Below are 24490 nucleotides of genomic sequence, written 5' to 3' on the forward strand. Positions count from 1 at the left end.
TCAACTTTTCTCCACAAGCCTTACTCATGTGTCCAAATAGGAGACAACTGAAGCAAAGTCCTTTGCTTTTCAGGAACTCCAGTTTTTCTTTATGCAGCAGTTTCTGCAGTTTCTTGCACTGTTCCATTGTATGGTCTCCTTGACAAAAGACACAAGGTTTGCTGAATGCCTTGTCCGCTTTACCTTGTGGTTTCTTCTTCTCACTTGTACCAAAAGCAACACTTTTCTGTGTGTTTACTTCTGTAGCTGTAGTAGTGAAACTTTTCTTGCCACTTGGCTTTTCTGCCTTTTTGTCTGGCAGCTGCCCTTGGGGTTTATCCTTCAGTTCACCAAACACAGGGTGCGAAGCAAGTTCAGCCTGCCTGTTGATGAACGCCACAATATCTTTGAATCTTGTCCTGCGATCTTGCTTTTTCTGAATGTCCAAAGCAACACTTCTGAATCTCTCTCTCAACCTGTATGGCAGTTTTGTGATGATCGTGCGCATGCTGGCAGCACTTTCCATTTCGTCCAAATAATCCAGATCTGCCATTGCATTACCGCAACTTGTTAAGAAGATAGCAAATGATTCAAGTGCATTGGTGTCCTCTGCTTTAATGCTAGGCCAAGACAATGCCTTGTCAATATATGCCACTGAGATTTTGTATTTGTCACCAAAGCGCTCTTTCAGAAGTCTCTTGGCTTCCTGGTAACCCTCATCTGGGTCCATGTGAAAACAGCTGCGGACTAAATCTCTAGGCTTTCCACTTGTGTGTTGCTCCATAAAATAGAGCCGATCTTTGCTGTTTTCAGTCTTGGTCTCTACACCATGTTCAAACGCTTTCATGAAAGAATGATACTCCATTGGGTCTCCCTTAAAGATAGGAATGGTCTGTGGTGGCAGTGTTGAATGTTTTTGCTGTTTCATTAGGCATTCGGTAATGTCATTTTGTCTTTGCATGACAGTAACCAGAGTATCTGTTGTCACAGAATCATTAATTGAAATGACAGGAACCTGTGCCACATTGTTACCTGCATCTCTTCCACTAGTGCTGTGCTGACTCCCGCCACTGGCTACACCACCATCAGTGTGGTTGCCATTGGATTTCACTGGAGTAGATGTTGGCACATTCAACCTGTTGCGTTTGGTTTTGCTTGACACCACTGAGCTTTCATATCTTAGCAAAACATCCAATTGTGCGTTGGCAACAGCAAGCCCGGTTTGTAGCTCTAATTCCTCTCTTTCTGCTTTGAGCTTCCTTTCCTGCTCCTTGAGCTTCAATTCCTGCTCCTCTAGAGCCTGTTTGTGCTTCAAAGTAGCTACTTTTGCTACCAGTCCAGCTTTTTCCATTTCCAACCGTGCACGTATAGTTGAAGATGATGAAGCAGAACTAAATGAGGTACACTTAGATTTACTGGACTTCTTGGATGTGACTGACACACTGTCTTCAGGGCGGACAGCATCGTTAGCCTTACTAGCCTCCTCCTGGCGTAGATTGGCAACGTGTACCCACTGCTCTACAGTTTGTACAAAGTCTGTGTAACAAGTAGCTTTTGGAGCAAACCAATCCTTTTGGTCTTTGCTCATCTCATCGTCACGTCCCACTTGGCAAAATGCTTCTTTGACAAAGTCATTCAGTTCACTGAATTGCCATAACAGCTGTCTATATGTACACAGCAATATTTCACTTATAGTTTTCACATTTGAATCATCATCCATTAATGCTTGAATTTCGTTCTTTTTCCCTGTAAGATGACACAATTTAGCTCTTCTTGAGGCCATTTGTTTTGTCACATTATCTTCCATTGCTTTGAGTGTTGGCTTAACCACTCGCTTTTCTGTTACACTCTCATTCATGATTATTTGCTTCAACTGTTAGTTGTTCCAATATTCAGACAGTCTTAGTCTTTTCCACTTGTTAACCAACAGTCACAAAGCACCACAGACAAGATTGTAATTCACTTGCAAATTCTCCAACTCCACTTCTTTAGCTGTGTTTCAACTGTTCACAAACAATTAACAGCAATTGTCTTCTTTAGTTGACTTCTTGAGAAAATTGTTAGGTCACTTACATGAGTTGTCGAATAAAAGCTCCATTTTGTTCCATAAACCTCTTCAAAGGCATCTTATCCACTGTCAAGCAAGTTTTCTTACTAAATGTAGAGGTTTAAATTGTCCACTGGAAGCATGTGGCTTACTCGTTTGCTCACTTATTGTATTTCCCAAAAGATTGTCTTAAAATAATTCACTCCAGACGGTTGTAAAAATGTACTTGAAGTTTTACTTCTCAAAAGACAAAAAATAATATTCCACAGGTTACAATTGTGTGAGATGAAGACGGTAAGAAAACTGTATGCTTCCAAAACTCCAAACTGTCTGACTCTGACTAGCACTGATTGACTCTCAGTCCCACTGATGACAGCAGCTGAGTCTAATCATCAAAATGTCACAGTGACACAATACACACCTGTCCTTACTCAACCTTAATTATCACAGGCCTTAATTAACAAAGGTACTCTCTGAAGTTCTCTTAAAGCAAAAGTCCTCTTATGTCAGTACTTGTCAGTACATACATATACCATGAATTAAACATATGAATTTAGCAATTATTTATCTTCTTCAAATATTTAGGTTTTACCATTTTACTCAATACACATTAATTATGAAATATCAATATGAACTGTTATCTCTGTGGTTTGGCTTCCACAAGTACTAATTTAAATCATTGAGAAAATGTCCTTCGTTTTTGTCAATGATCGTCAAAAATTGCAAACATAGCAGATCTGCATCTGACTTAAAGGAGTAGTTCACCCAGCATTGAATTCATGGAGATTTTTTTGTTTTTGTCGCATTCCTAAGCCAATAATTTGATTACCGGTGGAAAAATGCAAATTTATCCGGTAGGAGACTCAAAGGATACTCTTTGAGTCTCCTACCAGAGAGACCGCCGGTCATCAAACTATTGCCTTAGGAATGCGACAAAAACAAAAAAAACTTCATGAATTCAATGCTTTTTTGGGTGAACTACTCCTTTAAACTCTTTTGTTCTGTCCAACAGGCTCACTGTTTGCCAGCTGCACTGCCAACCAGATGTTCGACAGCTCCACTTTTGGAGGGGACCTGTACCTGGAGCAGGGGGACATAGCCCAGTTTGAGCCTCCGTTCCTGGGCTCCGGATGGACGGTGCACTGCCTGGGCGACGGAGCCAGAGGAACCAAACCCAACCCTACCCTGGAGCCTGTTGTTCCCTTCTATCAGTGAGTGTGTGTGTGTGTGTGTGTGTGTGTGTGTGTGTGTGTGTGTGTGTGTGTGTGTGTGTGTGTGTGGGGGGGGGGGTGTGGGGGGGGTGTGTGTGTGTGTGTGTGTGTGTGTGTGTGTGTGTGTGTCTCTCAGTTGTGCTTGTCTCAAATGATTCAAGTTCTCAGTTGATGAGAGCTTCTATATTTTATTTATTTTAAGATTAGAGAATTTGAAGTGGTCAAACTAGCAATATTTTTTAGAAGCATCTTCCATAAAACCCTAATGGTCTCAGATATTTCATAAAAGCAAAAGTTAAAGCCTATTCACCTGGTTGGCAGTATGAAGAACAGCAGGAACAATACTACTAGAACATCATTTTACATATTGTGTTAATTGTTTAGGAACCAGTGTGCTGTGGGGGACTCCTTTCACAAATTGCATAATAAGACTTGTTCATACAATCTTTTTAGTCGGGAGATTTTATTTTGCTTTAATCCATGAGTTGCCCCCCCCCCATGTGCTTATTGTGGTGGCGGTCCTGTGTCTGTCTGCCCACAGGTGGTTTCTGAAATCCTGTCCAGAAAACATTCTGGTTGGTGGAGGCAAGCCGGCCTGTGAGTTTGCTCTCCAGTTTGGTGAGTAGGACTGTAGAGTCAAATGAGCTCCACTTTGTTTTGTTTGCTACATATTATCTGAGAAAATTTCAAACATTATGGAACCTAGACATTATGATTGAAGTAATGTAATCTAATGTAATGTAATGTAAACAAATCTAATCTAAACTAACTAATAAAAAACTAATTTAATTTAAACTAATCTAATCTAACCTAAACTAATCTCATATAATCGCATATGTCGTTGCTGTCGGGCAGAAACCTCTTATCTCCATATTTTTACTTTTTGTGTTTTTTTTTTGGTAAATTAATTCCCTACTTGATCATACTACAGCGTCACACAAAAGCATCAAAAGTAGCAGATCTACAAGCTTGAAACGTGGCGCGAAGCGGCGCGTTTTGAGCTTGTAGATCTGATACTTTTGCTATTTCTGAATTTGAATCCTGAAAAGTAACAGTTTTGGACATATGAGGTTTCCACCCGACAGAAACGATATAATATAATATAATCTCTCAGCCAGAGGAAGCTGTGTGGCCACAGCAGATTATGACGCCGAGGGACCCGACGAGCTCACTGTGGCGTCCGGTGATGACATCATCATCGTGGGACTTCTGGTGTCCTGTTTTGATTGGTTCGTGGGGAGGCTGGAGGCGACGGGAGAGGTGGGGCTGGTCAGGACCGGCCTGGTCAAACCAACCAATGACATTTGTGAGTAAGTGAAGCGTAGCGCCTCTGTTTACTGTTCCAATTAGAACCTATATTTCAGTGGTTTTCAAAGTGGGGTCCGGGGACCCCCAGGGGTCCTTGAGGAGGTTCCAGGGGGTCACCAGCAAGATTTGTTAATATAGCATAAAAATAGCCGATCTACAAGTTGAACGGATGCCCCCAGGATGAAGGAGCCTGGTGATTTTAGTGACCTCACAAGCTTTCCTCTACTGCCACCATCTGGCCAAACATTCAGTTTTCAAATGAACATAATCTCTTGGACTCTAATAGACTCAATTTGCGGTTTACCGTCATGCTACCAAGATTAAAACAAACCTATGGATTTTGGTCACACATTGAAAGAAGCAAACTGGGCCTGGACTGCTGGCGTAGTGGTCCAGGCACTTAGGCTTCAAAGTAGCCTGACAGTGCATTGCTAGTTTGAGTCCCGATCCCGATGTCACTCCCCCATTTCCTGTCAGACTACTATATCCTATCATTAAAAGCCAAAAGATTCATCTTTTTAAAAAAAGGAGCAAACTGGGGAGATTTTTAGGCCTTGGCACTAAAACTCTACTGAGTGAGTTCTTGTTTAGATTAGATTAGCCATTAGATAGTCTCGTGAGCCAGACTGTAGCCTCCCACAATTTTCAAATGCTTCCATCAAACAGTCAAGAGCAACGGAAGCTCTGAAAAAGATCAGAGGATGCGGATCTGACGGCTGTGACGGCTCCTCCTCCCCGTCTTTACAGTCTTTTCTTGGAGGTGTAGTTCCAGACTCTATACATTATTCGGAGATTGTGGAATAGCTGTCTGGCTACACAAGACTAACCATTAGATAATGTGTATTATTGTCATTATCATGGCATCATAACGACCTTGTGCACGGAGGACACAAAAGTAGACAGAAAAGTAGCAGAGACTGTGCAATCTGTCCCTGTTTCAGATCGGCAGACATCTTCCTGGATGAAGAGGAGAGGGTGTTCTTCAGTCTGAAAGAGGAGCAGGTCATAGAGGAAACCATGACCTTGTTGAAGAAGACGGCTCAGATTGACGTTGGCTACATCTACAAGCTGGGTAACACAGATATATATATATATTTACATTTTCCCCCAAAATTTTAAAAAGAATAATGAAAAATGTAATTGAAAATATCAGTCGCCAGGACCCAGAACAGGTGTTTTCGATTAATCCATCATGGTTAAAATGGAGTTTGAAGTTACAATGGGTTTGTATAGGAAGGGGGCGTGTCTGATTAAATGAATATCAAATATCTAAATATTGAATCAAGCAACTTAAAAACTGTCTGGGGTGCTCGCAAAAGCCTGAGTAGACGATAAAATTACCCCAAACATGTTTGAAAGTGAAATATCCCTTTAAGTGGGTATAATTCCAATACTATATGTATTGTAGATTAAACTAAAACCTTGTAGCCAAGAGTTGCAATACAGACTCATCTTCTTATGGGGACCACTAGCCAGATGATCAGTAATCTACGCTTACTGATATGTCTGGAGAAATTCAATGTACATGGGTTTGAACGATGGAGTAAACCAACACTGACAAACCTACTCCCACTGCTTTGAAAAGCAATCCTGATACGTCCCAATATGAAGTATCACCCCAAAATATCACCCCAGTTGTTGTTAGTAGGAATAAACACAGGAGCACCTGGGAGGAAGTGGACTAAGAAAGGGGAGGAGCAAAACAAGTTCCCCCCCCCAGTTTTTTTTACCGAATGGGTTCCCAGATTGGGTGCTGTGTGGCTGCTGTTAGGACAACATACTGTCGCTCTCAGGCCGTACAGTACTTTAGATGGCATGGGACAACCTCTGACCAAACAACAACATGGGAGCCCCAGTTGCGAAGTCCGCTTCAGCCGACTCGAGTTACGTACCGATTAGCCTGGTAAACCATCCCGGTCACAAGAATACACATTATCATGTGTCTTCTGCAGACTGGCCTGGCCCCAAGCGTTGGGTGGGCGTTTTGCAGAAACCAAAAAAGTGCAAAAGCCAATCAGCATCTGTGCTCAGGGCCCTGTGATTGACAGACGCATGATAATGTGAATTCACGCGACCGGGATGGTTTACCAGGCTACGTACTGATAGGGACAGAATCGTGAATCATCATGTCCCCCGTCAGCATGCAACGTTGCAGGTACCTCCGAAATGTCAAATAGTCACGGGTGTGAGAATGCATTGGTGTATGACGAAAGCCAACTCAGATTTGAGTTTTCCCATCTCACAAATCATGCAGTGTGCAAACACCATTATTGTAGTCAGATTTCAAGTTGAATTTACTGGCTGGAATGCAGTAATTGCAACTGAGGTGTCTTTGAAGACACATTGGGAACTAATGAGGCCTTGCTGATTTCAACAGCATAATACAGTAAACCAAATACATGGCTCTGACTGGATTGAACCCAGGGTTTCAACAATTACAAACACATTTCTGTTTTGTTGCAGCAGCACAAGTGATGAGGCTGCTTGAATTTTCATCTTGCTTTCATTAGTACTCATTTCCACTTCTCTTTGATTGATTTAATGTGCTTTCATGGATTTGGGGATTTATTTTCAGTTTTTCCTTTTCATTGTTCGTTCCCAGATCCAAGTAATCAACAGGATCCTGACAAGAAAGCAGCACAAAGTAGGTTTTTCCACTTCCCCACCATACACCTCTGTAACGCAAATATGTCATCAATGCTCATCAGATGATCATATTGACGTTATATTGAGTCATCTCCAACCATGCAGTCTGCCATTATTTCAACATCACATTAATCCTCTCGCTAACCATTTGCAGACGGTTCTTCAGGCAAAGTCGACGCTGAGCCACCGGTTGAACTCAAGGGAAATATTTTGCGGATTCTTAACCAAGGGAAAGATCCACCGTCTTCTTGCACTGCTGCGACAACAGATCTAACCCAGGGAGGAGACCCGGTCCAGGAGGCTGCCGTTACGGTCCCCGTGGCTCCGTGTTTCACCGTCCACCCAGTGGTGGAAGGAAGCAATGACACGGAACACTTCATTCCCCTGCTCACCTTCCTGGACGGCTCCAACTGCAAACCGGAGTTCGGCGCCCTCTACGGGCTGACTCCGGAGCTCCTCGCTTCCTCCGCCTTCGCCGGCCAATCGGACGAGGACGAGCTGGCGGCCTTCCTGGGCGCGGCCAGGGAGACGGCGAGGAAGAAGCGCCTCTACTGGTCGCAGAGCCGCCTGTGCTTCCTGTTGGGCAAGCTCTGCGCCGGGAGGTCAAAGTTCAGCCAGGCCAGGGTTTACTTTGAGGAGGCGCTCAGTGTGCCGCGAGACGGCTTCACGGACATGAGGCTACTAGCTAGCATCTACGCTAACCTCGCCGTCGTGTATCTGGTGCAGAAAAACACCGAAAAGTACTTTGCGCTGGCGGAGCGTATCGGCGCCTTGCTCATGGGCTTCCCGTACTGTGCGGCGAGCGTGGAGAAGGACTCGGAGGTGCTGAAGTACGTCCTGAAGAAAGCTGTGCTGTCGCGCAACGCCATGGCCGAGGCCCGCGCCTGTTTCTTATTGGCCAAGCTCCACCTGAGGTGGAGCGATGACGCGGGCGCCGTGCCGTTTATCGAAAGGCTCCTGGTTCTTTCCACGGAGGAGACCTCTGGAGGACGGAACGTTTCCCCCAGCCACGGGTACCTGAGCCTGGGCAGACTGTACAGGGATCTCCACCTCCCCCACCTCAGTTTCAGCTCCACGAGGCAGGCTTCTCTCCACCCTTCCGCCAGGCTGAGCGACTGCCTCAGTGCCCTGTCTCTGGTTCTGCAGAACACCACAGAGTTCTACGGGTAGGGCTGTTTGAATCTCTAGTGTAATAGGCTCTATGCACAGCAGCCATTTTGGAGAGAAATTGGGCTTCTTCTTACTTCCTTCACAGGTGTTACCAATGATACTAATGAAGGCTCTGTTCCATTCTGGTCAAACAGAGTCAGGGTGCTGATATTGTGCATTTTGTCTCACTGGAAACATACAGTTTACACCATTGGGTCTCAAAGTGTGGTCCAGGGACCCTCATGGTTCCTTGAGGGGGTTCCAAATGGCCCCTTAAAGGGTGTGTAACTCTTTAGAGCAGCGCTACTCAGCGCTACTCAACCCGCGGCCCGCGGGCCCCAACATTTCCGTTCAAATATATGTGTTGCTATTTTTTTTTTCAAAAACAAACAGACAGACATACATACAGGTGCGTCAATTGTTACAGGTATAATGCATAGTTTTCTATGCATTTCGTTTTTTTGGGGGGGTTTGACCCCCAATTTTTTTCGGCCGCACGCCTTCGCCGCGCGCCCAGGATAGGTGTCCGTTAATTCAATCTCTGGGAGTTGGCAACCGCAACCGCAACCCTAACCTTGCCATACCTTAGCTTTTGCTGAACTGATGCCACTGGACATACACACAAAATAAACAGGTACACTTTCAATATGATGTCAAAAAGTACATTTTCTTATAACAATAACAATGTGTAGTGTGTGTTACAAAATCCAAAATAGGACCGTCATTTTTAGCTGGCGGCCCCTTGGACTTTTGGTATTTTGCTGAGTGGCCCCTGAGCCATCTTAAGTTGAGTAGCCCTGCTTTAGAGTGTACAAATGGTTCCATTTGTTTCCATTTGTACACTATCTGAGTGATGGGGGTCCTTGAAATTTAAAGGTTTCAGAAACACTGTGCTACATGAAATGGAACAGAGCCTTCATTAGTATCATTGGTAAAACCTGTGAAGGAAGTAAGGAAGAGGCCCAATTTATTTCCAATATGGCTGCTGTGCATAGAGCCTATTGGCTTGTGGGTGGGGTTGCATTACTTGCAGGGGTGCATGGGCATCACAAACGTGTCATCCGGAGTTCTCATGACGTATCGCCTGATCGCAATCATTTGAGCTAATTGCAATTATTTTTGCATAATCGTTTCCATTCATCTGTTTAAAACAGTTGTTGTCTGCGCTCTTTTAACTACTTTAAACCTGGCATGCCTATTCTGTGTGTTTTGGGACATTCTTTTCAAAAAACAATTTAAAGAAAAATTGTTCTACAAGAACTAGAAGTTGTAGATTAATCTATTTTGACTACATTTGTCTGTTTACAAAGCCTAGGCAAACAGAACTGTTTATATATGTTCCATTAATCAAAACACAATTAAAACATTAATTAATCACAATTATGTGTATGACAAATGTCACTATCGTGACAGCCCCATCTTCAGGATCAAGAAGGACACCTCCATTCCGGCTCAAGTAGCGCCGTATTTGTCCCGGGCGCTGTCCTTCACCCAGGAACCTGCAACGACGGTGTTAAACGGAGGAGGAGGGAGGGACCGGCACCATCATCACCATCACGCTCTGAGCCAGGCCGTCACCCTGTGCCTCTCGCAGCTGTTCCACAAGCACGGAATGGTGGGCCACGCCGTGCGCTCCATGCACGCTCTGGTCAACCGCAGCCCTCCTTCTCAGAGCCTCTCCCCTGTGCCAGTCCCCGAAAGAAACAGCGCCCTTGTGTGGCTGGCGTGGCTTCACGTCTGTGACGGCCGGCCAGAGACGGCCGTGGAGATTTTAGACGCCATCCTGGCGTCCATGCCGGAGCACTGCACCACGCCTCAGGAAGGTCAGTTACTGTTGTTTTTTTTTTAATGGGGAGAGGTCAAGGTCAAAGGTCATAAAATAGGTCAAGATGTTTTTTTTGCCCTAACTTTTTGACAAATTGTTCAATCCACTTCTTACGACTTGTTCTTGTTTTTCCTTTCTCAATTTTTTCTATTTCTGTTACTGACATCATTCATCTCCAAATGTGGCCATGGTTCAGGACTATCTGATCAGGCCATTTCATTTCAAATTGAAATTCAATATTTCAAAAAGTATAAAACATAATGTGAAAGAATTGCGAGGTTAGCTAGTACGGACACACACACACACACACACACACACACACACACACACACACACACACACACACACACACACACACACACACACACACACACACACACACACACAGACCCTCGTATAGATAACTGGCCTCCTACAGAAGCACACTGTAAAAAATATTTTTTTAAGTCTTTAGATACTAATTGAATTATTGTGGTCTGGTTTGGTTTGGTTTGGTTTTGTGGTGTTTAGGAGTGGTGCTCAACATGCGTGGTGTGGCCCTGCGGTGCATGGGTGACCTGCGGAGGGCAGCAGAGAGCTATCGGGCTGCCGTCGACATCTGTGAGGAGTTTGAGGACAGACACAACTGGGCCGTAGCTCTGGCTAATTTAGGTGAAAAATCCCTTAATGCTCCATTTTGACACTGTTTACTGTATATTACATAACATAACATCACATTACATTACATTGAAGCTGCAATCAGGGACTTATTTTAATGAATAAAACTCAATTTTATTAAAACGTTAGTCACTTAAAAAGGCATTTAATCGTCCGAGATACTCCAGTACTTTACTCCTTTTGTCTGCCGATGTGTCCCACTCCTGTGATGCACTGGAGCTGCCGTTAAAGGTAAGTGATATTCTTTGGTGAAAACAAAAGTTGTTTTGGAGACTGTCACTGAACACTCTATAGCAATGAGTACTCTCAGAATATAGAGCTATTTAACACTTATTTTAATCAAAGAAAATCACTTACCCTACCTTTAGCTGTTTGATGTGCTATGGTACAAATAGCCTCTTATACAAAATAACAAAGCAGCACATTTGATGTACTGTATCAACCCTCACTTAGTCTCATGTGTTGTGCTGCAGGTATGCTGTGCCTGAAGGCGGGAGCTAAACGCCTGGCGGAGACGCATCTCCTCAGTGCTGTGGAGATCTTCTCTGAGCTGGACAGAGAGGAGCACCATGAGGAGAACTTCATCACAGTGCTACTGGAGCTGGGACAGCACTACGTGAACCAGGGACACCTGAACAACGCTAAAGGCTGCCTAGAGTGGGCGCTGCTGCTCTCTGTCTACGCCGACCATGCTGTCTGTGAGTATACTACACAGGGTTCATTCAAAGGTGCTATATACACCAGTGGTTCTCAGGTGGTCCTTGAGGGGGTTCCAGGGGGTCCCCGCCAACAAAAGTAGTTAACATAGCATGTTTGATTGATTGATTGATGTACTTTATCTAGTAAGACATGTGAACAGTACATGACAGTACATAACAGTACATGGAAGTACAAATTCACAATACAAGGTCTACTAAACTGGAAATCTCATTAAGCACTGAGCTTGTTTAAGATGAGAACCCCATGCACACAAATCATGATGACATATAAGAGACAGACAGATATACACACTACTATACAGAATGTCATACAATCAGTTTACAGGTTACACAATCATTTTAACCATTTTTTCTCCATTTATACGTTGGCTATTCAAAAATAGCAGATCTACAAGCTCACAGCGCGTTACTTCGTGCCGTGCTGCGAGCTTGGGCATCTGCTATTTTTGAACATGTTTGAAAAGTATCTTCTCTTCTGCGGGTCCCTGGCACAAAACCTTTTCAGATGGGGGTCCGTGGCCAAATACATATCATTTTGGGGGTCCCTGACTTAAAAATGAGAACCAGTGCTATAGACGACATTCAGCCTCTAGATGTCACATTACAGTCCCACAGCAACGATATATAACAAACTGTAACAAACTAAATTTGAAAACAAGATATACCAAAAACGTCTTTGGCTCTTTATATGCTCTGTTTTGTGTGTTCTTATATTTTCACATACAGCGTTTTCACTTGTCGTGATTCTCTGTGGTGTTTAGTTGAGTCCACACTATAAGTGACAAAGTGACATGAAACAAACTAACGCCCGAGCTACAAAGGAAAAAAACGTTTTCAGCCAGGGCTCCAATGACGCAGAGAAGCATCTATCAATCATAAATATGTTTTTGTTTCACCACTCGCCTTCTCTCTCCACATAATTTCAGCTTTTAATGGGGGAAAAATATTCTTCCCATCAGCAGCCTGATGCCTGAAGTCTTGCTAAGCATCCTGTTCTTTTTAACTTTTACATTTTCCTTTTTTTATTTTTCTCTCTCATTGCACACTTGATGACGTCAGCGAGTGTGTTGAACAAGACTTCAGCGGTGACTCTGTGACAGTGTAGCTGACCGCAGTTTGGGCGTCTTGTGGTTTTTGTCAGAGCTAGTGTGAACGCAGCGTTTCTTTGTCATTCTGCCAGGCCAGCTGAGTGCCACCCAGAGACTGTGTGATTACTTTAATGTGCAACATAGTCTTCTCACTCGACAGTAAACCAACATACAGTATGTAAAGTGTAAACGGGTCATCTGTACATGAATTACTTTTGACCATCACTGCATCAAAAATTATGAACAAGGGGTTGACGCTAAGGTCTCAGAGGCACTTGCCCCATCGTGCAAGTACAGGTCATTTTCTACTTGCCCACAGGTCTTACCCACTTGCCCAAAAAGTTTATCGTCCTTTATAAAATGATTGGTAAAATTTGAATTACTGTTCAATTAAACACTTTTTTACTTTCTACTTGCGAATTATGGGGCTGCTGCACGATAAAAAACAGTGCTCTTATTTTACATTCCACAGACCAGAAGACACTTACTTTCCCATAACTTGACAAAGTGCTCTTATTTAGAAGTCCATACAAATAAACATGAATAATGTTTTGATGGATAAATGCAAATGATTAAATCATATATTGTTGCTGTCTGGCAGAAACAAGCAACGGCTCAACTCGCAGCCTGACAGGTTTGAGAACCACTGGTATAGTTGACCACGCATTTGTCTGTCATCCTGCCAGGCCAGCTGAGTGCCACCCAGAGACTGTGCCAGCTGTACGGGGAGGTGAGCGTAGGGGACCCGGCCCAGTGCATCATCTACAACGAACACCTCATCAACCTGCTGCAGAGACACGGGGACAGGGGACAAGAGGGACACGTCCTGGAGAACATCAGCCGGCTCTACCTCAGCCTGGGAATCCAGAGGTACTGTGTAGCACTGTGTGTGTGTGTGTGTGTGTGTGTGTGTGTGTGTGTGTGTGTGTGTGTGCGTGTGTGCGTGCGTGCGTGCGTGCGTGCGTGCGTGCGTGCGTGCGTGCGTGCGTGCGTGCGTGCGTGCGTGCGTGGTGCGGGCATACACAACTACATCACTATCAAATAATGGTAAAAATTACTGATAAGATTAAATTCTATATTACAAGATTTGAAGCTCAAATTATGTTTTTAATGTAACTTTCTTGAAGCATGCATGTATTTGGGATACATACAGTACTCCAATATATTGAATTGTAACCCCCCAATCGTGACACGTATCGTATCATTTTGCCAATGCATCACATCCCTAATTGGTTTCTATGTGTCATCATCAGAGCGTACAGGATCGCTCTGGACTACACCAAGAGAAGTCTGGGTATTTTCATTGACCTGGGTCGTAAGGAGAAGGAGGCTTACGCCTGGCTGCAAGCTGGAAAGATCTACCACATGCTGGGACAGACCGAGCTGGTGGACCTCTACATCCAGGTCTGACAACACGCACTCCCCATTAATAAATCATGTGGTTTTTTTTTGGTTAATGTCTATAGGGCATAGCAGTGGCGGCCATCGTGTGGTGCCACAAATAGAAAGCCCATTAATTTTCCCCATAGAGATTTCCAAAAATATTTATATAAATTAAGTTAAGCCTGGAACCAAGCCACCCAGGGTGCTGGTGAATCATGACCATAAAACATTTGATTCTCAGTCAAAAAAGTATTTGAATATTTAATTATATGATATACTATGTTTAATAAATACCCTTTTTTGCGGTTTTCAAATATGTTTTGGTATCATTTGGTTCCATTTGTACTCTCTCAGAGTTATGATGTATAGCAGACTCGAAGTCCACATACCAGCTCTGACAGCGTGATAAAAAAAAACTAATGTTGGATCCGATCCCTCCGGTTCTGGATCCCAACCCTACTCAGCCAGGAGGATCAAAAAAAGTGGCGCTCCTTTCCAAAAGTTGAACTATTCTCTGCTAGAAGCACAGAGGACACTGCGGCAAAAATGGTCGGCGCGATGGTCGGGCGATGGGAAGAGGGGTGCTCCAGTACATATTTACCATAGAAATGCATGGCAGATAGGCACTGACAGCTAAAAAATATATATATTCTGTGGACACGCCCCCTTAAACCACACCATGTTACATGTAGTCAGGGACTTTTATTAAACTCTGAGAGTGTAGAAATGGAACCAAATGGACCCTTATGGGTCCATTTGGTTCCATTTGTACAGTCTCAGAGTTGCAGCGACCTGTAAGGCTCACAGTGTACAATCAGCAGTACATTCTTTCATTAAGTATATGTTTGTATGTTTGTACAGCACACATGTGTTACAATCATTGTGAAAGGGCGGCCATTTAGTCAAATAACTGGTCATTTGTTGTAGAATCACACACTGCACACAGTGTTTTGGACCCAGCGGATTCTTTTAGTAAAGGAACCTGCCATTTAGTAGAGTGAATGGTACCTTCTGTACGTAAACCGCCTTATCTAAGAAATTACAAACTACAAAAATGTTACACGTGACCACCTCTGAGTAATCTCCACCGTTACTGCAAGGCGACTGTGTCTGTAGATCAGGATATTGATTGTCATGTTGATTCCGTTTGCTAGAAGTGGCGAGTGAGATCCGGTGTAGCTTGAACCCATTTTGTTTTGTGTGTGGGAAAAATACATTATACACACATACATGTACATGTTTCCAAGATACTAACTACAGAATAAGATGGAGTCGTTATATGATTAACCTTTCATTTTGTGTCACCTTCTTTGTGCGATAAACTAGCACTTTTACACATTTACATAAAACCACTGGATGTAGAAGGAGACACACATTCATTCATCCAGTTTCATGTGTTGTTGTCAGGTGGCTCAGGACGTGGGTCTGGGAACAGGAAACACCAGCTTCATCCTGTGTCTGCTGGAGGCTGCAGGAGACGTGTTCTTCAACAGCACCCAGGACAGAGACAAGGCTGTCTGCTTCTACCGGGTATGAGCCTATATACTGTACACTCTTAACACATCGCGCGCCAATCGCGTAGATCTACACGAACCTAAATAACAGCGCAGCGTGCCAATCGCGTAAATCTACGCGAAGTGGTCTTTTTTTTTTCTTTTTCGCAGTGACACATTTCATTGTAGCACTCTCTCGCAGTGACACATTTCATTGTAGCACACCCGAATACGGAAATGACGGCAATCGAAGATTTTCGTTCCCAACCGCCGCCACTCTAAAGCTTCCGCTAAATCGCCATTATCTCGGTGTTGTTTTTCTCCGCGCTGAACGCTGTTTAAAACGTTTTTTAGAAACTGCGACTACTGCAAAATGGAATGTCGCCAATTGAAAATTTCTTCTCTGGGCCACTCACACAAACTACCCTGTGTGTCTACAAACAGTTGAACGCGCGATCATAAGGTATTTAGCGAGGTCTGTGGCGAGGTGAAAAAAACAAAAAAACAACAATAAATCGCTGGCAGTGGGTGAGTACATTATGAATAAACTCTGGCATGGAATGTGTTAAGCTTGAGTTATGTTGTCTATGTTGGGTCCTAAACTGTCAGGATTCAGAATTCAAAAATAGCAAAAGTAGCAGATCTACAAGCTCGAAACGCATCGCGACGCTTGAGGATCTGCTACCTTTGATAACTTTTGTGTGACGCTGTAAAAACACAAAAAGTTAGAATATGGACATAGGAGGTTTCTGCCCGACAACAACGATATGTGTCTTGTGCCCCCGACAGGACCGGGCTCTGCCCATCGCAGTGAAGACGGGCAGCACCAGGACCAGACTCAGGATGTGTAATAAACTGGTGGAGCTGCTGCTCAGCCTCAAGATGTACGGAGAGGCTGTGGAGTTCGCTCAGACAGCCCTGGACATCAGTGTCACTCTAGGTCAGTTAGTTCTATGTTCTATGTTAGTTCTATGTATTTAGGGTCTCCACGGTCATGAAATTCCTGGAAATATTTTGAAATTAGAAATAACTTTTTCCAGTCCTGGAAAAGGTCCTGGAATTTATCAAGGGTCCTGGAAAAACATTTGGCTATGCATTGTTTTTGGTTATTGATTTTGTTAATAAATAAAAAAATCCAAAACATGTATAACATTACACGAAATATGTAACATAAGTAGTTTTTCGCCGAACGGTCTGCGTGATTGCTGCCTAATGTATACCGGAAAAGAACAGATCTACAAGCTCACAACGTGCTGCAGCGTGATACAAAGTTAGTTAGTAAATTTGGCACGAAATTTGGAATGGAATTATACCATTCTATATTCTATGCTTTATTTTTGCTACACTGCCTGTCTTTGGGCATTGCACATAGGAGTAAGAGACTCATTATTGCGCTGAATGATTGTTATATAGGCCTTGAAATTGGGTTAAATATTCTGGAAAAGGTTTGGAAAGGTTTTGGAAATTCATTGGTAAAAATGTGTGGGATCTGCTACATTTGATACTTTTGTGTGACGCTGTAGTATGATCAAGTAGGGCGTTAATTTACGAAAAAACACAGAAGGTTAGAATATGGAGATATGCTGTGTGTACATATGTGTCGTTGTGAAAAGGCGGTCGTCTAGTAAAATAACTGGTCAGCGTCGACGCAGGTCAAGCGTTCAGTGCGCTTAGTAAGACGTGCTCTGGACATGATATCCAAAGCACTCCTCCGCTCAAAAACATGCTTTCTGGACACAGCCCCTAAATCAGACAAAGGGAGAGACAATAGAAATGATGTGAGTAGTACTGTCTATCTATGGAGACACATATATTTACAGTACCATCCTCACTGTTAAGTATACGGTGCTCCTGTATTTAAAGTTTTACCCTTTTTCTTTCAGGTTCTTTGTATTATTGTTACAAGTGTATAATTTAACTCTAATTTGCACTTCTAAAAGATTATCAAATGGTTATTTTAGTTTTTCACACTGTCTGGTCTTCTTGGCGTTGACTTTTCATTATGTGCTGTCAGTGGCGTAGCAATAGACTATAGAGCACCATGCGTGTGCACTCAACATACCCGTGTGCGTTGAGTAGAGAACAGGCCAATTGAGAGTGATTCAGACTGCCGCCTCGAAAGTACACCTGAGTTCAAAGAAGTTAACTCATATTTATAACATTTAAAACCACAATACTTTATTCACCGGGGTCCCACAGGGGTCTATACTTGGTCCCCTCCTTTTTTCCCTACACCCTACACCAATAAAAGCTCACAGCGCGTCACCATGCGACGCGTTGTGAGCTTGTAGATAGGTTATTTTCAAATAGCCTATGTATAAAATAGGTCTGAAGTGGTTAATGTATGTTTTATAAAGTAATAATTGATATCTGCAAAGTAACTAGTAACTAATGTTTTCAAATAATTGTAGTGGAGTTAAAGTACAATATTTGCCTCTGAGATGTAGTGGAGTAGAAGTAGAAGTATTGAAAATTGGAAATACTCCAGTAAAGTAAAAAATACCTCAAAATTGTACTTAGGTACAGTACTTGAGCAAATGTACTTAGTTACTTTACACCACTGGCGGCCAGTTGGGAAACGGAAGGGAAATGCACTATATAAATGCACCGCATTTACCAATTATAATGAGCTGTATTTTGGTGTCAACGTGCAGGTGAGCGTCTGAACGAGCGTGTGGCGTACCACAGGCTTGCCACGCTGCACCACTGTCTGGGCCAGTTTGAACTGGCTGAACACTACTTCCTGAAGACGCTGGCGCTGTGCCCCGCGCCCCTGCAGTTCGACGAGGAGACCCTGTACTACGTCAGAGTGTACCAGACGCTGGGCGACATCATCTTCTACGACATGAAGGTAAACATCTGCAATGTCTATGAAGCCTAATGTGCATACTCCGTAGTATGACAGTGTCGCTGCAATTGAATTATAAGCTCGGCGTGTGAGATTTCCTGGTGATTCATTTTAATTCAGGAATTGTTGTTATTTAATAACATTTTTTCAGTTGATTTGACAGGGACAATGTATTTATTTGTACATACATGTCAGCAATAGAAACATTATGCACTGTACCAGAAATATGTATATGGACTTTTCATCCGCAGTCCCTGGGCAGGTGTCAACAATAAAATTGCCTATTGGGTGAAAACTACTAGATTAGTCCATTGAAAATGACACAATGTATAGTCAATTTAGTACATTTTCAACAAACACAAAAACATGTGCAAACAATAAATGGCACATTTTCAAATAACAATTATTCAAGCAATTCAGACAGTAAGTGATCTCCAGACTGCATGGAGTAATGCTGTCTTTGGAACATAACGTATGTACATACATAGGCCTACAGTATGGTTTACACAGTGAGCAAAGCATATAGACAGCCTCAAAGAGAGGTCATAGGTCATCATGGTGCACCACACATGACTTTTAACTCCGCTTTGATCCCTCCTAGCCTTTGACCCTTAACCTTTAACTACTGACCTATGACATCACAGGGTTAAAGGAGTAGTTCACCCACAAAATGACCTATTTTCTATCATTTACACACCCCAGGAAGCTTTGAATTCATGGAGATTTTTTTTGTTTTTGTCACATTCCTGAGCCAATCATTTGATGACCAGCGGAAAGATGCTAATGTCTCCGGTAGGAGACTCCACAAGTCTCCTATCGGATACTCCACCGGTCATCAAATAATTGGCTTAGGAATGAGACAAAAACAAAAAAATCTCCATGAATTCAAGGCTTCATGGGGTGTGTAATGGATAGAAAATAGGTCATTTTGTGGGTGAACTACTCCTTTATGTTGCAGTGCTGTTGGTTTATGCAGTGTTATTATAGAACAATGCAGTTTGGAAACTTTCTATAATATAGTCTCTATTAGAGAGACTATAATATTTGCAGCCAGCAGGTGGCGAACTAAGGCCGCTGCTTGAACAGTGAGCGCAACAAATTCAACTTCTAGTCTAGGGAATGCTTGTTAATGATACCTTAATAACTTTGGTAAAGTGTGGTATGTTACCGTGTGCTGTAGCACACGATAACATACCAAAGTTATTCAATATAGGCAAATAATGGTCGCTATTTCAACCTGATTATCATTACTACTGTATAATTACTATATGTTAATTCATATCTGAGACACATACTGTCCATACTGAACCACAACCCATTAATACCTACCACCAGTGATGAGCTGTGGATTTTTGAACTAGGGGGGCTATATTTTCTGACGTCACGTGCACGCATGTGCACATAGCCAATCAGCTCAGTGCTAGTTGAAATACTGTATTCAACATGTAATTTTGAATGTAATTATATCTTAATATTTAGTTGCATTGTTAATTTGTTGTTTTTATTTTTGTTTCAATTAATTAATTATTTTATTTTCCTTTTAGTTTTATATAAAAGCCCTTTACATAGACTCACCCACACATAAGTACTTAAAATAATCAGACAACTTGTCTTTGTCTTGTCTCAGAGAACTGGGTCCTCTTCTAAGCGATCCCCTTCACACTCTGCAGTGCAGAGACTGTTGTCTCTCATTGTGAGAGGAATGTAACACATTCAATTCAAGTCCATGGCTTTTCTCCAGTAGCCTAATGTTATGCAAAGCAGCCAGGTAGACGCTATTGAGAACGGCTCGCCGCTGACGGCGCGAACCTTGAGAGGCTATTGTTTAAACTTTAAGGTGTTAAAGACCGCAGCTGACGGTGCGTGCTCGCGCGTGCATGTGGAGCTCCCAGCCCCCCAGCCCCATAGCGCCAGAACTAAGGGATCGCCGACCCCCCGTAGCACCCCCTACAGCTCATCCCTGCCTACCACTGGTTCTCAAAGTGTGGTCCGGGGACCCCCAGGGTTTCTTGAGGGGGTTCCAGGGGCTCCCCAGAAAAATATGTTAAAATAGCATTAAAATCAGTTTATTAAACCTATATAAATTGCTATTTGAAAATTGCAGATCTGATATCTAATAGTAGATCTGCTATTTTCGCACACAAAATCTTTGAAAATTTTGAAAAATGTTGAATCTTTTTGAAATATTTGAACAGCTCAAATCTTGACTGGGGATCCCTGCCTCCCTAGCACAACACATTGTCAGGTGGGGGTTTGCGGCCAAATAGGCTACATATCAATTTGGTGGTCTTTGACATGAAAATGTTTGTGAACAACGGTTCTAATAATCAACACCCAAGAACCCAGCCTAGCTCACAGTTGACAAATCCCATCTGTGTCCACTATGCTACATTTATAATTTGTCAGTCTTCAGCTTCCATCTGTCTGTTCTGTCCAGCTCTTCTCTGGTCTCACATCTTGGCAGGATCCTTTAGCCTAGAGAACACGATCCAAATGGGTCATCATCACTCCCTTTGTTTCCTGTCGCTCTCATGACGCAGGAATGCCTGAACATTATGTTTTCAACTCAAGTCCATTTACTCAAGCAGTGTACTTTATAAGTTCAATATTGAGGTACTTATTTACTTGACAAAATAAGTTAATCTACCCAGCAGCACTTAAATTATAATTAGGCTTATTTGATCCTGTGGAGGAAATTCAGTTTCAGTAGAAACTGCATGTTTAAATTTATAGGATGAAGCCACACCATAAGCAATTTCTTACTGTGTGTTTTTTTTTCGTTTCTTGCAGGATCCGTTCGACGCGGCCGGCTACTACCACCTGGCCCTGGCGGCAGCCATGGACCTGGGCAACAAGCGGTCCCAGCTGGAGCTGTGCACACGGCTGGCCACCATCTACCACAACTTCCTGGTGGACCGCGAGCTGTCGCTCTTCTTCTACCAGAAGGCCCGGGGATTCGCCGCCGACCTCAACGTGCGGCGGGTCAACATCGCCCCCCCGGATCACGAGCTGCACGGCGGCGGCGGCGGCGGCGGCGGCAACACCACGCCCTCCTCCCAGTACAGGACGTCTGGGGAGAGGAAGAGGTCCTGTGAAGAGAGACATTTGAAGGATCAGGACTGATTTTTAACCATTTAAACCCTCTATACTTAGTTGACCGGAGTCGCTCAGGGCCCCTTTGCGGAAATAGTAGATCTAATGAGCTTAAAACGCGTCGCAACTTGACACGTTGTAAGCTTCTAGATCTGCTGTTTTAAGCAAAAAATAGCGATTTTTGGGAAATCGGTTATAAATTGGTTACAATGAAAATGTGTCACTTTTAATAATATGCAGTGTTATTGCTTGGAAACATGGACTACACTGTCAATCCAGAGCGTTAATCTTTAAGTAAATGAACACTAGAAAAATTGTTTAACCACTTCAGTACTATTTTATACTTTGTCATACGGTGATATTGCACAGTGAAAATAGCCGATATACAAAGATCAGCTATTTTCACAATTTCCCTTCAAAATCTTGTTTTTTTGTTTGTAACAATTTGGAACGTTTTAAAACAAATTAAAAAAATGTTCACCGGCTATAATGACCAAAATAGTGACGCCAGGTTGGAAGTGGTTATTAAGATACTTGTGGTTCTGACAATTTGAGCCTATTATTATAATGTGTTTCCAAGGATGTCTGGGGAAGAGGAGCGCTTGTTTTTGTTAACTCAACATCCTTAATTCTGTTGACAACAAGTCAGGCACGCCGACAGCGAAGGCTTGAGGCTTATGAGCTGCACCCGGGGCGAGACGCTCTACGCCAGTGATTCCCAAACTGGGGTCCCCAAATTATTTCCCCAGCTCAAATATGATCATTTTTGGGGGTCGTGGCCTGAAAAGCTTGGGAACCCTTGCTCGAGGCGAGAGAGCGCCCGCAGCGATGGCCGATGGCCTCAAGTGTTAACGAACGTGCCATCTGAGTTGCCAAGTCGTGGTGGATGGAATGACATTAATGACTTGAAACAAAATTGCTAAAAAAAAATTAAACAAGCAGAGTGCTCCTCTGGCTTGTGTGTGTGTGTGTGTGTGTGTGTGTGTGTGTGTGTGTGTGTGTGTGTGTGTGTGTGTGTGTGTGTGTGTGTGTGTGTGTGTGTGTGTGTGTGTGTGTGTGTGTGTGTGTGTGTGTGTAGAGCTGCCAAGTATTGATTTGAGAGCCATTTGTTCACACAGTGAGATCACATGTATTGCTGCATACAAGCATTCCTGAGTTTGTTATATCTATCAGTAGAGCTGAATGAACCGATGTTGTGGTGCTTGTAGAAACACAGACACAACTGTGTTTTCATACAGGTCCATTTGCTGTGCAGAGAGAAATCACACAAAAACTGTACGCCATTTTCTCTTCAAATTTTTTTTTTTTGATTGATTGATTGAATACTTTATTAGTCCGAAATGTAAACAGCACGTGGTACAGTCAGACATTATGGCTAAAAGGATAACACAAAAATGTCCTGGGGACTTGTTTCCATTGTGGTCCTACAGTATGTATTCAATTCATCAACATAGCATGAAGAATTAACACAATAATACATACAGTACACTATTATGTACAAAGGGGATGGGAATTTATATTTACCTCCCCTTGTGGTCTCCTGATCCTGAGTTATCATAAGCAATCACTATGCAAATCCATCATGCTGAAATTAAACTTTACAAGAATGTGAATGTGTTTATTTTTCTTGGTGAGGAATGAATGACTGACTGTGAATCAGATAATATCATCCTGTCTGCTTTAGTCACTGTTATAACCCCTCCTCAGCACTATTATGCTTCATTTATGCTCCATTGATTGTGCAATGGTGTTGCATGTGGAAAATAGCAGATATACAAGTGATGTGATGCATTGTGGGCTCTGCTATTTTTGAAAGCTTTGTAGATCTGCTATTGTCACTATTTTTGAAAGTGCTTAAATGCATTAAAAAGGCTTGTCCAACACTGGATATGACAGCTGAGGGCAAACAGAAACAAGCCGCCTTTTCCATGACAGAAAAAGAACGAATCTTTTAGCTTGTTAACATAAAAGCATCTCAAGAGAATGGCCACTTCCATCACATATGACAAGAATGAAAATCTACACACCAGTAGTACTGCTCCCATCTGCAATTTAAATTGCCAACGTTTCGGGCCCTTTCATCACATACACTATAATGCAAGTACGCTCGAAAGGAAAGTAGAGAAAAGTATGTTTAAAGAGCCAAACAAATATGAGTAAAGTGCTGCGTGGTGTCGCTCTATTTAAGCCTAGTAGCGGTAGAGGTTTTTTCCTGGCGAACAAGGACTCTTGTGTCTCCTCTGAGAGCCAGCAGTGATTGACATGGGGGGGTTTCAAAATAAACACAGCCCACGGTAGGGTGAACGCTGGACACCCCTCTGTTCTAACTTAAACAAACCTCCATCGCCACCCATCCATGATATAGGCAGCGGTGGAAAGTAACCAAGTACTGTACTTAAGTTCAGTTTTGAGGTACTTTTACTTTACGTATTTCCATTTTCCGATAGTTTGTTACTTTGCAGATAGATTAATGATATGAAACATACATCAATCACTTAATACAAATGTTATACTTCCGCTATTCAGCAGATCTGCAAGCTAACATGCCAGATCATGGGGCATTGTGCACTTGTAGATCTGCTGTTGTCAAAGACCTTTTTGTGCAATAACCCATTCATAATGAGTATTTCTACCTTGGTACTTTAAGTGTATTGTGGTGCTTTTGTACTTTTACTCAAGTCAAAATTTTAATACAGGACTTTTACTTGTAACAGAGTATTTCTACATTGTATTGCAACTTTTACTTAAGTACTTCTTCCACCACTGGTCGGACACGGTGGACACCTCTCTCCTAACTTAAACAAACCTACATGTCCACCCATCCGTGAACCAGGCCCGGTTTCAGGCAGAACCACAACATTCTGGCCTTGGATTGTCAGCATGTGCCGGAGAGAAAAGTATGCACTAAAAACAGACCCACATCTGCGAGGTGAGAGAGAGAGCGTGCACGGTCTGGTCACATCAAATTGCCCTTACAAGGGGAATGAAAGCATGCGCTCATCTCATGCCCGAGTCTGCGAGGAAGAATGAATTACTTAATGTTT

General features: G+C 42.9%; 1 protein-coding gene across 3 annotated transcripts in view; it reads left to right on the forward strand.

Annotated features, from left to right (window-relative positions):
* sh3tc1 (SH3 domain and tetratricopeptide repeats 1) overlaps positions 1–24490 on the forward strand; it is a 254841-nt gene that overhangs the window by 16432 nt on the left and 213919 nt on the right. The window contains exons 6-20 of one of the 3 annotated variants that reach the window (XR_013934552.1): positions 3039–3237; positions 3779–3855; positions 4352–4547; positions 5487–5617; positions 7148–7189; positions 7346–8357; positions 9754–10163; positions 10676–10816; positions 11296–11520; positions 13316–13499; positions 13883–14033; positions 15420–15542; positions 16295–16445; positions 18160–18356; positions 21144–22779. Coding sequence is in view for 2 of the 3 variants with exons in the window: in XM_080451203.1 (XP_080307329.1) it covers positions 3039–3237; positions 3779–3855; positions 4352–4547; positions 5487–5617; positions 7148–7189; positions 7346–8357; positions 9754–10163; positions 10676–10816; positions 11296–11520; positions 13316–13499; positions 13883–14033; positions 15420–15542; positions 16295–16445; positions 18160–18356; positions 21144–21476 (3572 nt within the window). In the remaining variant the exon portion in view is untranslated. Of the gene's footprint in view, positions 1–3038; positions 3238–3778; positions 3856–4351; positions 4548–5486; positions 5618–7147; positions 7190–7345; positions 8358–9753; positions 10164–10675; positions 10817–11295; positions 11521–13315; positions 13500–13882; positions 14034–14366; positions 14532–15419; positions 15543–16294; positions 16446–18159; positions 18357–21143; positions 23037–24490 lie in introns of those variants that run through there. The other 2 variants (XM_080451203.1, XM_080451204.1) reach the window with 2 other exon arrangements.

This window comes from Gymnoscopelus braueri (genome assembly GCF_963280865.1).
Source record: "Gymnoscopelus braueri genome assembly, chromosome: 15".
NCBI classification, from domain to species: Eukaryota; Metazoa; Chordata; class Actinopteri; order Myctophiformes; family Myctophidae; genus Gymnoscopelus; species Gymnoscopelus braueri.